This window comes from Zonotrichia albicollis, chromosome 15 (genome assembly GCF_047830755.1).
Source record: "Zonotrichia albicollis isolate bZonAlb1 chromosome 15, bZonAlb1.hap1, whole genome shotgun sequence".
In the NCBI taxonomy this organism is placed as follows: domain Eukaryota; kingdom Metazoa; phylum Chordata; class Aves; order Passeriformes; family Passerellidae; genus Zonotrichia; species Zonotrichia albicollis.
This window is the reverse complement of record NC_133833.1, coordinates 13,647,731-13,661,537: the sequence shown is the minus strand read 5'-3', so window position 1 is coordinate 13,661,537 and position 13,807 is coordinate 13,647,731. Positions and strand designations below refer to the sequence as shown.

The following is a 13,807-nucleotide window of genomic DNA, read 5'->3' as shown; positions in this document are numbered from 1 at the left end:
AATGGATTACTGCAACAGAGGATATCTCAAGGTTCCTATCTCAGTGAAGGCAGGCATCACCTCACTGGAATTTAAATTAGTTCTCACCCACCTACATGGAGAGGAAATCAGGGGCAGAGAATACACCAAAAATCACCTGCACCTGTGGCATGGTACACTATCACTGGCAGAGCTGGGAAGTCAGCAAAGACTGCAGGCACCTTCACCTCCTTTGAGAACATTACATTTATTTCACAATCCCAACATATGGTAATAAATCATGAATATTTTTTCAATATTTAAAAGTAGGCTGTAAATAATTTCTTTGGAAGCATTCTTTGATGAACATCAACTGTATCTAATCTGCAAAAGGCTTCTTGACACACTGTAAAGAACCTTCTTCAGGAGCAAGATATCCATAGCCAACCAGTCAAAGAAAAAGCTATTTCCAGGAATTATTATTATTATCCAGTGCAGCAAATGTACAGAGACCACAATAGTCTCTGTTGGCAGTTATAGTTTCACTGGCTATTAAAGAAACTCCAAAACTGTCAATGGCTTTTGCTAATTATGTATATATTCTCTAGAACCGTAAAGATGTAAACTGTAGAATAGAATTGTAAAATAAATTTAATTCTAATGGAGGATAAAGTTTTAGTATTTCTAGATAAATTTACCCTCAGTTTCCTTTGGATATCCAAATTTCTACTTTCTATTTCTCTGTGGGAAAGGGCATTTTTCAGGACTCAAGGATCCTCAAATATATCAATTAAGCTAAAATAATAAAATTTCAGCCATCAGGAAAACCAGAGTTACATTCATACTACTTCAGCATGCAAACGTAAAAAAATATATTGGATGTCAGACTTTCCTCCAAAAAATTAGTAGAAGACAATTCCTTTGAATTTCTTATCAGAAGGTTGACGTTATCAAGGTGAAATGAAAAATTGGTGAAAACTGCAGATAAGACAATTGAATTTGCAGTTATTACTGAGCCCAGAGACTTGATTCAGGTTTATCTAACACTGAAATAATTCTGTTTGGTTTGATATTGTCCTTGGAAGCATCTCCCCACAGATACACCTCTATTTTGCTCTACAACACGAATGACCTGGTTCCTAGTTCTCCTCCTGGAGCATCTTAGGAAAATCTCCCTGGGAAGGGAATTGTGACAGGGGTTCACCCCAGCAGAGGACTTGAAGAGCAGGTTAGATGATCAGCTCCCAGAAGTGGCTGAGATATATTTAACCTGCAGCAAAGAATGGGGCAGATGGGCGACTCCTTTCAGTCTGTATTTCTGTAGTGCTTCAGAATATTTCAGAATGCTCTATACCCAGCCTGTGCCACATCTGCAAGGAACAGCTGCTGCCTCACCTCTGGCATGCTGAAAGCATCCTTTCCTTTTGCTTTTAAGAATTTAAATCATGGCATCCTGTTTTTATGGAGCTACATTACAATGCTGTAATAACAAAATTTAGAAATGCTTCAAGTTATACTAAAACCCAGGTTTCATATTTGCAAGCTTAGCTAACAACTTATAAAGTTTTAAGTCCCACAAGATGTCAATAAACTCTGAAGATTATGCATTATTGAATCATGCTCTCATAAATGCCTGCTGAATTATCCTTGTTGGTATGACACAAAACCAGTGACAGCATCTTGGTTCTGCTCCTTGCTGTGATACTGCCATTGCACCGGGGTTGGTCATGATCTTGCTGCTCTCAGATGCCTATGTGTAAAACAGAATTATTAACACTGACAGAATTATTAACAGTCCTCACCTTGAGGATGAGGAAGGCAGAGCAGTAAATATAAATATTACAGAGGGTGTCTCAGTACTGGCCTCTTCATACTGTTTCCTCCCAGGATATAAATACAGAGAGGAATGCAAAGTAGATATGACCACTGAATCTACCTCAGTTAATAGGCTAAAGTTGATTTTTTCTTATACCTGAAAAGCAGACCATCATCCTAACTTTGGTATTTGCAGGGCATTTTTCTGTGCTAACAGCTTCCCTGGCAAAGCGTGTCACTAGAGACTGAAACTTTTTATAGCTCCCTTCAGTCCTCACCTCCTAATGCAGAGAATGTATCTTGCCACCTGACTCACTCCCCTCCAGCTATTTTTAGAAGCTTTTCCATTTGATGGACCACTGCAGATCACATTCAAAGAGCATCAACTGCATTTTAGTGAAGGTACAGATGTGACAAACTGACAAATCTGTGAAGAAAGACCAACCCAAACTACTCATGCTGCTGTGAACAAATGAATCCCAAGATCATTCTCTGTTGTGGGTGACTGTTGTAAAGTTCTATGTTTATCTCATAACCCCATAGATACTTGATTTTTTTTTCCCCTGTCATTTTCTCTCTATAAACATCTACAAAAGAGTTTTAAAAGCATACTTCTTCATCTTACCCAGGGGAGCCATTTCAATCACTCAGTCAAACATATATTCATCAACTAAATAACACTTATTCATTTAAACTGCTGTTTTATTTACCCAGCTGAATTACTATTTTGGCATATACATTTGAAAAGACTGTTTTTAGCATTCAAGTGTATTTGCCTTTGAAGCCATCAGACAGGCAATCCATGACAACAGCAATGCAAACTCCCCCTGCTAAGCTGTCAGCAGGTCTCATCTGTGAGCTGGAGGTCAGATCCAAGGTGACAGAGGATGGGACATGCCCAGTCAGCCTTTAATTTAACTGATGTCAAGCAGTGTCAGCCATGGAGGCAGAGCTGTATTTACACTGCAACCAGATATACTTGATTATTTATAACTACAGTATCCTACACTGTAGCTAAAATTAAAACTAAAAAATGAAATCTGGCTACCAGCAGTGTCACACTACAGACATCACATTGAAACAGCAATTAACTCCAGTGCTGTGGCTGTGTGCCTCTATCATGGGGATGACTGCAAATTGCATCTTGATGACACTCTTGAAAAATACCTAGCAGAATAACCATTCCAGGGGATCTGAAATGAACTACCAAGATAATGTGGACAAGCTCAAATTAAATACGAGGAATAAATATCACCAGGGTTGGTTAAATTCTCTTTACCTTCTTTTCCTGTAATTCTATATTTCTTATAAATCACTGCTACAGACATAGCTTATCTTATCTTTTTATCTAGCTTATTTTTCTGCTGTTCTTTTTATATAGCCAGGGATTTTCACAGATGACTTGGAATTCTGAAGAAATTTATGGTACAGCTGTGTAAAGGAAACCATTCAATATAAAAATAGACTCCACTGACTTTTTGCCAAAAGAGACCGTGTGAGAATTACTATGGCTCTGCACGATAGTTTAACTTTTTTCCTTAAGTAAATTTGCTACTTATATGGCCAGACATGTCTTATTGTTCCAGTAAGGCAAATAAAATAGAGTAGAAAATGCCTTTTCCATACAAATATCTTCAGTGGAAAAATCAGTGCTATGCACTGTTACCATACTGACAACTCCCTGTATGAACTTACACTTCAAATTATCTACTATCACCTAAGTGCCCTAGGACTCAGGTGAGAACAGATTATCTCTGGAATGTGTACAATAGATTGACTGCTACTGCAAAACAAATTCCCTCAGCTGCAATGAGCTAAAAAGCCAGGCAATGAGAGTTTGTCTGCAGGAGCTGCTGTGGCACATTTGAACTTCAGGCACACTTAAGATGCTGAGGCACCAATGAGCTCTGTTCTGGAAAGTGAGGAGGAAGGAAGCTTCTGAGTGTATGAGCTTTCAGAAGTCCAGAAAAACAGCTTCTGGTACAAAACCAAAACCTCAGCTTGTCTAGTCAGCATTCTAAATTTCAATTATGGCAAGAGGAAAAAAGATCTTCAAAGGGAGTGCCTGCATAAGACCCCAGCTCTGGCTCAGCTGCAGCCAACCAATGTGCAGGGAAATGAAGCAGTTTGCTTTTACTAAAATATGACACACCTGATACACCTAAAAATTTAGGCACATCTTCACATTCATGTGAGCATGGCTTGACAAGAGCCATTGCTTTCAGAATCAAAGCAAATTATAACCAAAATAAAATTAAGCTCTGTTGGTTCACTGCATTTCACACAGAGCAAATACATACTAGTATGGATTTCTGAATCAGGATAGCAATCATCTCTGATTGTTCATCTCTTTGGTGCCTTGCTGAGAACTAAGGACTTTTGGAAATAGGAACCCCGGACATGGCATATACCTGTTGTCATCTTATTGCAGGGGTTCCATGCTGTTGTCTCCTTATCACAAAAGTTCCATACCTTCTTGGTGTTTCTCGTGGGCATTTCCCCAGAGCACTGACTCTTTCTTCTTCACAAACTGACTCCAGTTCCCCTCTCACCCAGCCACCCCACTCTTTTATAGCATCTTTGTCTCACTGGTCACAGCTGTGGCCTCTTAAAGTCAGGCCTGTTCCTAATCTTTGATAATTGGCCCAGCTTCAACTCCTTATGGATAAGATTACTTTCTACACTATCTTTATTTTCTTATATTCCATCCTACCACATTTATCAAACTTCATCACCAACTTTGAACAGAGCAACTCATGCTATCACCATTAACACACTCAGAAATCCAAAACTCCTATTCTGTTGAATTTATCCAAATCCTTTGCTTTTCTGAGACAGCCCTTAAGTCTGGTGTATTTTCAGAAGACCACATCTGCTAGCCTTCATAGCCTCCATCTTAACAGTTCTGCTTGCTAACGTGTTAATTAAGATCTACATTACATTAGCCACATAAATACTTAATAAGATTAATCCACCTGGAAAATGATGGCTTGTCTTGATTAAACTGAAGGAAGGTAAGAGAAGTGACATTTAAAACACACTGACTGCTATTACATTCTGATCGTCTGTTTCAAGGCGTCTGACAGGAAACAGCAGAACCGGGAGATTCATGTTGTTTACATTGTTAATGAGGGATGAGTTTATCTTTTACAAGGCGACAGAGAGTTCCCTGCAGCTGCTGCCGAGTCCTTGCCCCGTGTGCTGGGTGGGTTTCAGCAGGAGCACAGTCGGGGGCAGCACTGCTGCCTCAGGCAGTGACTCACGAGCTGCTCTGTTGGCATCCGAGCCCCAGCTCATCTCTCTGGCAGGATGGCACATCCTCCCCTCTCAGAATCCTGTCACTCCTCTAGCACTGTCTGTGTGCTGCATCGCTAATAAAATATCTGAGCTAGTAGAAAACAATTTGTGTGCAGCCCAAAATGTGACTCACAGCTGCAGCATCTGGCAGAGCTCTCAGCATCATTTGGAGAGAGCTGAAGACAACCTGTACAGCCCCACAATGACTGCTGAGCTCAGCTTCCCACATCCATCCAAGGACAATTTCTGCTACATCAGTAGAAATCTGGTTTTCCCCTCTCTCACAGCTCAAGCAAGTGAGGTGGTGCCAAATTTAACAGCTAATTAAACTTTCTTCGTTTCATTATTGACATTACATTTGCAATTCTGAATTTGGTATCTGGAAACAAGTATTTTTCATGACACTTCAGTACTTTAATATTTAATAACTGCAATATTTTTGAAAAAAAAAAAGTCTTTCTGAAATCCACATACACTGTGGTAGACTTTGTGAAATACCTCAAACTGAGCATGAGCTTGGATCAGGTTGGTTCATCCAAAGAGAAGCAAACCCTGGATTATGTGAATATCAAAATTCCTATCAACTTTTTTCCAAAGAGTCAGTGTATTTATTGTACCTAAAGCCATCTTTCTACAACTGTCCACAATTACTTTTGGTGTCTTTTAAAATAGGAGGTTCTAGAATCAGAGATCACAATCTCTTCCTGTGCTTTTCAGCCTTCTAGAGCATTACTATAGCAAACAATCAAGATAAAAAGTACTAAGAGAGTTTTGAATTACTATAAAATTTGCTAGATTTCTGAGCACATCAAAGACAATATGTCCTAAATGAAAAAGTTGACACCAAAGCATTCTTTATATGGGTTTTCAGCTGGGGTTAGTGTAGGTGTGTTCTGTCAATTAGAAACATGGTCACAGATTTTATGGAAATGTGTGTCTAGCCCACCACATAATTTTAAATCTAGAAAACTTTTGGCATAGATTAATAGAATTCAGACACAGATAAATCCCATAAGGGCATCTATTTCACTGCTTTTTGAAGAAATAATTATTCCCAAACATGCCTCTTTTCTTTTCCCCCACTTTCCCCCTTAATTTAGATTTATTACACCCAAATTCTAACATTATCCTTATGCAACATAAGAGATAAATGGGCTTTACTCAGAAAGTTTTTTAATGTCATAATAATCTTATCTCATCCCCATAGAAATTCCAAGGCAGTATCAATTTTTGAGGTTTTATGCACTATGAAGGGTTACTGCCTTATGATCCGTATTAGAAAGGGAATTTTTGTCTGCTAATTTAAATCCCTACTCGAACACAACTTTCACAGCATGGTGGACTTCACTTGCAGTTTTAAAGCAGCACTGGGGATTTTTCTGCCCATTGCACTTGCCTCCTCCTTTCAGACATACCCACTATTAGCGAGATGTAGTGTGTAATTACAAAAAACCTGAAACTGTGTTATCTTAATAGTGAATTTTGTTTTCATTCAGATAGGAAAATGCAGTAATAAAGTAATTTACATTCCCCTTAAATTGCAGTTTTATTATTTCCTACCAGAATTTAGTCTCTTAATAAGGAACAGGCAGATCAAATTGAATACCTGCCTTATTTTTTTTTCCTCCTTTCAAATTGCTCTACTTTAAAATGCTTTGCTTGCTGAGTAGGCACAGCTTGTGTTTAAGTGGCCCTTCTCAGAGCAGGGGTTAAAGGTTTCTTTGGGAGACCCGTGTTTTGAAAAGAATGGCTTCATCCTGAGTTGTGTCAATTATAGAAAGGTCACTCTCCACAGCCAGAGCCCTGAAATGGTTGTTGTGTTAAAAGCTGTCAGAGGCTTTTTCCTAAAAACTGCTGGGATAGCAATTTTAACTTGGACATAAAAAGAAAGGTGAGGTAGAAAAACTTTTCACCCTTCCCAGCTCTAGGAATTTGTCTTCTCGATATTCCTTGTGTTCACCCAAACCTGTCATTCATTTAATTCCACTGTGGAAGATTACTTGCCTAAATATTGTTCTTCCTCCTTCCCCCACCTTTTCAGCATTTCAGCAACTTTCTACAAAATGTCAGAAGAACAAGCAAACTTTTCCAACATGCTCTGAGGAAAGCTAACTGCAGCAATTGAAGACATAACCAGCAGTTCTGTCTCCTTGTCTCCTCTACAGGAGGTTACCACTCCCAAAACAGCATCTCAGCCTCCTCAAATGTGCAAAGCTAATTAGAGTGGGGCTGACATAAACTGCCAGAATTTGCACTGAAGTGCCCCAGGCAGATGAGCCCATTCCAATCCTGCAGTCCTGCTGCCCTATATTTGCACAGAGATGGCAACAAAAAGCTGCAGGGAGGGAATTGGGAAAGGTGTTAAAGCCCTGCAGTTGTCTGCTAAATGACCATAATTGCCGACCTGAGCTCTTCAAGTTCCTGCCCAAAACCACAGGGTCTCTCACCTGTGCCCAACCTGGAGGCAGTTCAGCAGCAATGAAAACCTTCTGCCTTGCACTTAGGGATGTGCTGCTCATGCACTTTCACCTACAGCCAGACAGAGATGAAAGCCAAACCAATGAACACTTGTCTAAAAATTTTCAGGTTTTTGGCACTATCAGGATGTAGGATTTCATGACAAGGAGGACGCAAAATCTAGATCCTCCATGGAAAACATGAAGAAGCTGAGGTGCAGCAGCCTTTATTGAAAAAAAAGAAGCAAATCCATTAAATGATCAAGCTCATAAAAGAACAACTCGGTTTCCTTTCCCAAGTCTATTTTAACTGATTGTTTTCCCAATACAAGTATCCATTGTCAGCATTTGCTTCTAACACTTGCTTTGGCAATTACCAAGTTTCACATGAGCCACAGGTCCTGAGTGCAAGGCAGTGCTCAGTCCCTGAACAGAATTCAGAGACATTTCAGCTGACAAAAATCAAGTGCTCAGACTTCTCCTGTTCCAGTCATGCCATCCACCATCCCAGCCCACTAAAGCGTGGGAGGTGCTTTGTCTGATTGTAACATTCTGTTCTGCCTTCTCCCCATAATTTTTATAATAACCAGAGAAGACCTCACTGTGATGTAGCAAAGAAAACCCCTGAACCTCATCAGCAAAAAACATTCCATTTAAATGATTAAAATCCTTTTTGTGACATGTAACTTCTCTGTGTTTTTAACACAGGTTTTCTCAGTTTAATAAAGTGTTTCTGGTTCTAGGTTTTACTTATTTTTTTCTTTCCTCTGCCATGTCTTTGTCATCCTCCTCCGGAACACAGTTTTTCTTTAAGAAAAAAAGAAACCACTTGTTGTCTAATTTCTCACATTAATATCACAAGACAGACCATTTACCATGGGTCAAATTCTGCTGTCCTTAGTGTTTGCTATTAGAATTCACTGAGAAAGAAGAACCAGGGATGTGGTCCTGGCTGCAAGCCAGTTCTTGAATTCTCTCAAGCACTACAATGGTTGCTTCTACTAAAGCTTTTCACAGAACCCCAGAATGGATCAGGCTGGAAAGGATCACAGTGGGTCAATGTGGTCCAACCCCCCTGCTCCAGCAGGGTCATCCCAGAGCACAGGATTGTGTCCTGAATGTTCTGGAATATCCCCAGTGAGGGAGATTGGGCCAGTATGATCCAGTGCTTGGTCACTGCACAGGAGTTCTGCCTCATGTTCAGGTGGAGCTTCCTGAGCACCAGTTTCTGCCCACTGCCTCCTGTTCTGCTGGCTGGGACCACTGTGAGGAGCTTGGTCCATGCTCTGAGCCCTCCCTGCAGATATTTACACAATTAATGAGGTTCCTCTCAGTCACCTCTGCAAGCTGAGCAGCCCCAGCTCCCTCAGCCTCCTCTTTCTTTGGGATCTCTAAGCTATGCCTGGAAAAAGAACATGCAGCCAGTAAACACAGCACATTTCTGAGAGCACTTCCCCAGCATCCTCCTACCACAACTTCATTGGTGATAAACCAGAACCTGCAGGATTTAGTGTGAACATGGGGGGGTGCTGAGAGCCATGGGAAGGAAACGATGGGTGGCATTTTGGGGTGGTTTGGCTGCGTTTTGGGGCAGTCTGTAGGGGTTTGGTGGTGTTTTGGGCTGTATGGTAGCATTCTGGGGTGGTTTATAGGGGTTTGGTGGTGTTTGGGGCAGTTGGCCAGCATTTTGGGGAGGACTGTGGGGGTTTGCCAGTGTTTTGGGGTGGTTTGGTGGCGTTTTGGGCGATTTGTAGGTTTGGTAACATTTGGGTGCTGTTGGTAGTAGTTTGGTGGCTTTTTGGGGTGTTTTCTGGTGGCTTGATGGCATTTTGGGGTAGTCTGGCAGCGTTTTGGGGTGGTGAGGTGGGGTTTTGGGGCAGTTTGTGATGGTTCATCTGCGGGTTTGGGGCACTGTAGTGGTTCAGGTTTTGGGGCAGTTCGGGTGGTGTTTGGGGCGGCTCTTGCCAGTCCATCTGGGGTTTTGGGGCTGTTTGGGTCACTTCAACTGGGGTTTGGTGCAGTTTGTGGCAGTTCAGCTGGCATTTGTGGCGGTTCGCGTCCGTTCGGCCGGGCCGGACCAGGCCGTGGTGGGGGCGCGGCGCGGACCCACCTCTGCCGGCAGGGGGCGCGGGCGGGCCGTCGTCGCCGGGCGGGCGCAGGCCGTTGCTGAAGGTCGGCGGCTCGGCCGGCTGCAGCTGCCAGTTGAGGCCCAGCAGGTGCATGGCTGCGGACACAGGGACAGACAGAGGTCAGCGGGGACTCAGGGACACAGACAGCGGACACAGACGCACAGGCAGCGAACACAGGGACACAGACAGCGGTCAGCGCGGCTGCAGACACCCGAGCGCCCCGCGGGAATGCCCCAGAGCCACTCGGCTCGCAGGGATGGGGATGTGCTGACAGAACCGGCAACAGCAGCAAAAAACACCCCCTTCCCCCCGTAATAAATAAACAAAAGCGATCCCTGGTGATTCACGCGCATCTGTGTGGCACTGAAATACAAAAAGCAAAATGCTCACAGCTCTGGGCAGAGCCGGCCACTTTCCTGACTCACACGGTGCGGGGACACATCTCAGGAAACAAAGCACTTGCTGCAAGTACCAGCTCCGAGTTTAAATTATAGGTGGTAATTTATATGTTGATTATAAAATTGGCTTTAGCCCTGTGTAAAGTAGTGACTTGGTAATGCAATTATTCTGTGTTTAGTACAACTTATTTAAATCAATACATTAGGATAATAGAATCACACAGAATGGTTTGGGCTGAAAGGAACCTGCCAAGATCATCCAGCTCCAATTCCCTGCCATGGGCAGGGACACCTTCCACTGTCCCAGGTTGCTCCAAGCCTTGTCCAAGCTCACCTTGAACACTTCCAGAGCTGGGGCATCTCCAGTTCATCTGGGCAACCTGTGCCAGGGCCTCATCGCTTTGACAGAGATGAATTTCTTCCCAGCACCCAACCTGCCCCTACTCTCATTCACTATGGAGCCATTTTAGATTCTCTATCTTCATTTTGTAGACTGAGCTTCCCTGACCAAGCCAGGACCGCTCCAATCCTTTCACCTCCCAGATTTTTGACACCACTGCCCCAAATCCCGTACAACCCTGGGCAGGGCAGGCTTGCCTGCTCACAGCCATGGCTCTCCAGCCATCCCTGTGCCAGGGACAGGTCCGTGTGTCCATGTCAGAGGCTCTGCAGCTGCACCTGCAACTCGAGCTGAGCAGTGGGAGCGAGGCCAAGCACGCCCTGCACAAGTGCCTGAGTTATAGGCACTGTGGCAGGGCTAATTGAATAAGTCCTGTGCATAATGCATGAGACTTGACAGGTCTGAATCATTCAGCCAGTGGATTTATGTGCATCTTCACCTTGTATAAACACAGCTACCTGCATACTCTCATCACATTATACCCATGGCGCTCTCAGTACAGTAGAGCAGTGGTGAGGGATAAAACGCACCAAGCTGCTGCTTTCCTTTTCTTTGCATCTTTCTGCTTACACAGGATGTGTGTAACCTATATACCACAGAGAACAGCATTTCCAGTTATGTCAAAAGGTGTTTGAGAGGATTCACTGCCAATTTGCAGGCAGGGAAAAAAAAATATTGTGGGCACCCTTAGAATTGTTCTATTCTGCAGTGTCAGAGCCACACAAGATTATCAGATATTTTGCATCCAATTAAAAGTGATTATAGTGGTTGCAAATAGCCCATCAGTGGCCACACACTCTGTTCAAAGACTAAATCTTAGGGATAGGAGAGACAAAACACTCCTCACAGAAACTGCCATTTACAGTGCTGGAGCCACCACTGAGATAACCTCAGAATCCATTTAGATGTGAGTGATTCACATGTGCATTCCTAAGCCCCAAGAAAACAAAAAGCATCCTCCACCACCGCCAGAATCCATCTTTCCCAACCCCTGGAAATCTCTCAGCACGCAATCTAGGCAGAGTTTAACCTCTGTATTTTTGACAAAAGCAGCAGGGGATCAAGATATCTTTCCTAACACCACCTTCCCCTGGACATCCTATGGCTAATGTCTGAGTAGATATCTAAGAATAGTAACTAAAATCAGGAGACCTTTTCTGTGAACAGGGCAGCTGCCAGATTTCATATTCATGCTGAATTTGCAAGTTTTGTTTCTATTATGTCAAAATAGCTCACAAAAACAAACAAAAAATACTTTAAAGCCTCACATACCAACTGAAAAGGATGTTTTGCAAAGAAACTACTCAAAATTTATTTCTACATAATGTTTAAGAATCCTTGGAAAATAGACAATAAATTTATATGGGATCTAATTATTTGTTCAATTACAACTTAATTGTCTTGCCAAAAAAAACCACTTAAAAGGATTTTTTGCTCTAATCTCAAGCAACCAAATTTTTTTTTTTTTTTAAGTATGGCAAATAAAACTGAAAAATCATTCACAAGGCTCAAACCCCACCAAAGTGCACCTTATCCCCACTGAGCAGAGGCTGTGCTGGGGCTGGGACAGCAGAGAGCAGCTCAGGATGTGTTTGTGCTCTCAGCAATTCCCACTCCCCGCACAGGCACCAGATTCAGCTGGACCAGCCCCGAAAGCCAACAGTGCATAAAGATTAAGTGAATTTCAAAGCCCCACAATGCAAACAAGTCACAAAGGAGAATCAGACTTTTGTGTTTTATACTCTCAGTGTGTCTATTCAAAGTTGCCTTTTTTTTTTTTATTTTACTGTGAGCATAACCATAAATGTAGGTCACTTGCAGAGATGAAAGCCTGCTGCTTCAAGTGTGAACCAGTCTTTACAACAGAGAGATAAAAAAAATCACAACTAATAGTCTGTCCAAGAAAATTATAGTTGCTACCTTTTAATTACCAGGTAAATTCAGACAGGGAATTATAAAAGATCTTATTAACATGGTATTAAAAACTACCTGTGATCCATCTGCTTCCAAGCACACCATGGTTTCATTAATAACTGTGTTTTAATCATGGATGCACGTGAGGTAGGAGCAATTAGAGCTCCTTCCTAACGGGGCAGGGATTTGCAGGTCTGCTCCATCCCTGGTGGAGGCTGAGAATCTCCTGCACAGCTCCCACACCCGTGAGGTGATCTGCAAACTTCCACTAAGACAGCTGCAGTCACAAACACCAGGAATGTTCCCTTTCCACCAGGAATGAGTGGAGAAAAGTGTGTCACAGGGGCCTGAGGGGAAAGCTCTGCGTCTGCACTGCACTGAGCAGAGAGCAGAGCTGAGCAGGGGGAACGAGGGGAAACCTTCTCTCTGCTGCTTCACAACGCTGTGAGATGGCAAATTTATATGATTAACCTTTCCTTCTGTTAATCAAACAAAATGCCTCCAGCAAAGGAATAAGTAGAAGCCCGTTTAATTAGAAATGTGGGGATCCACACAGAAGTTGAGTGCATGTGTCTCAGAGGAGAAATTTGGGCTAGTCAATTTGTGCCTGTTTGCTGGTTTTGCTGCTTTTCTAGTTTGAAACTGACTTTGCTTTTTTTTCCAATGACAATTTGTGTATTCACAAATTACATTTTTGCAGAGTACTTACAGGTATTATTTTTCTGTGTTTGCTTTCCTCCACCTCAACAATTAAGCATATTTTCAAAGCTCTTCTATATTCAACTTGATTTTCAAACACTAAGCTTGTCAGAATTTATAGAGTTCATTTACACTAATATCTACTAATTCAGAATAGTGTATTTATATTCTTTAAGACATGATAATTCAGGAACAATAAATTTTGAAGAAAAACCTTTGAGGTTTAAGTAAAAAATAATAATCAACCTCTCACTCCCCCTCTAGCACCATACAGATACAGAGAGCAAAAGCACCTGGAAGCTAAACCTGCATGCCCAGCAAGAACAAAAGCAGAGACCTGGCTCATCACTCCAGGTGGCAGAGCTGCCAAGGATCAGTCTAAGACTTACATAAGATAGAGGCTGCTAGAGTGAATCACATATTATTTTAAGAAGTCCCAAAAGGTGCACAAATCCAAAGGAAATTGATAGAACTTACATGCAAATTATATTGAGATTCTCTAAACTCAGTGGTGTCCTCACATTCCTCTTTCATTGGTCTTCTCTCATTTTGGCCATGAACCCACTGCAGTCAGAGTTTTGTCTGAAGGACAGTGGTTCCCAAGCTCAGGAAGCTCTCTGTCTTGTCTTTGTGCTCTTGTCACTTTTGACCTTGTACTTCTAAAAGGAGAGCTCTGGTGTCTTTGGGAGTTGGAGATCTCCCTGTAGTGCAGCTCAGTGTCTGCAGAGCACAAGGAGGATT

At 42.3% G+C, this 13,807-nt stretch overlaps 1 protein-coding gene across 22 annotated transcripts in view; it reads right to left on the bottom strand.

Moving 5' to 3' along the window:
* Window positions 1-13,807, bottom strand: part of TENM2 (teneurin transmembrane protein 2) — a 1,510,370-nt gene that overhangs the window by 116,005 nt on the left and 1,380,558 nt on the right. For all 22 annotated transcript variants that reach the window (XM_074551980.1, XM_074551988.1, XM_074551987.1 and 19 more), the window contains one exon: window positions 9,637-9,750. In XM_074551980.1, coding sequence (XP_074408081.1) covers window positions 9,637-9,750 — 114 coding nt within the window. The remainder of the gene's footprint in view (window positions 1-9,636; window positions 9,751-13,807) is intronic.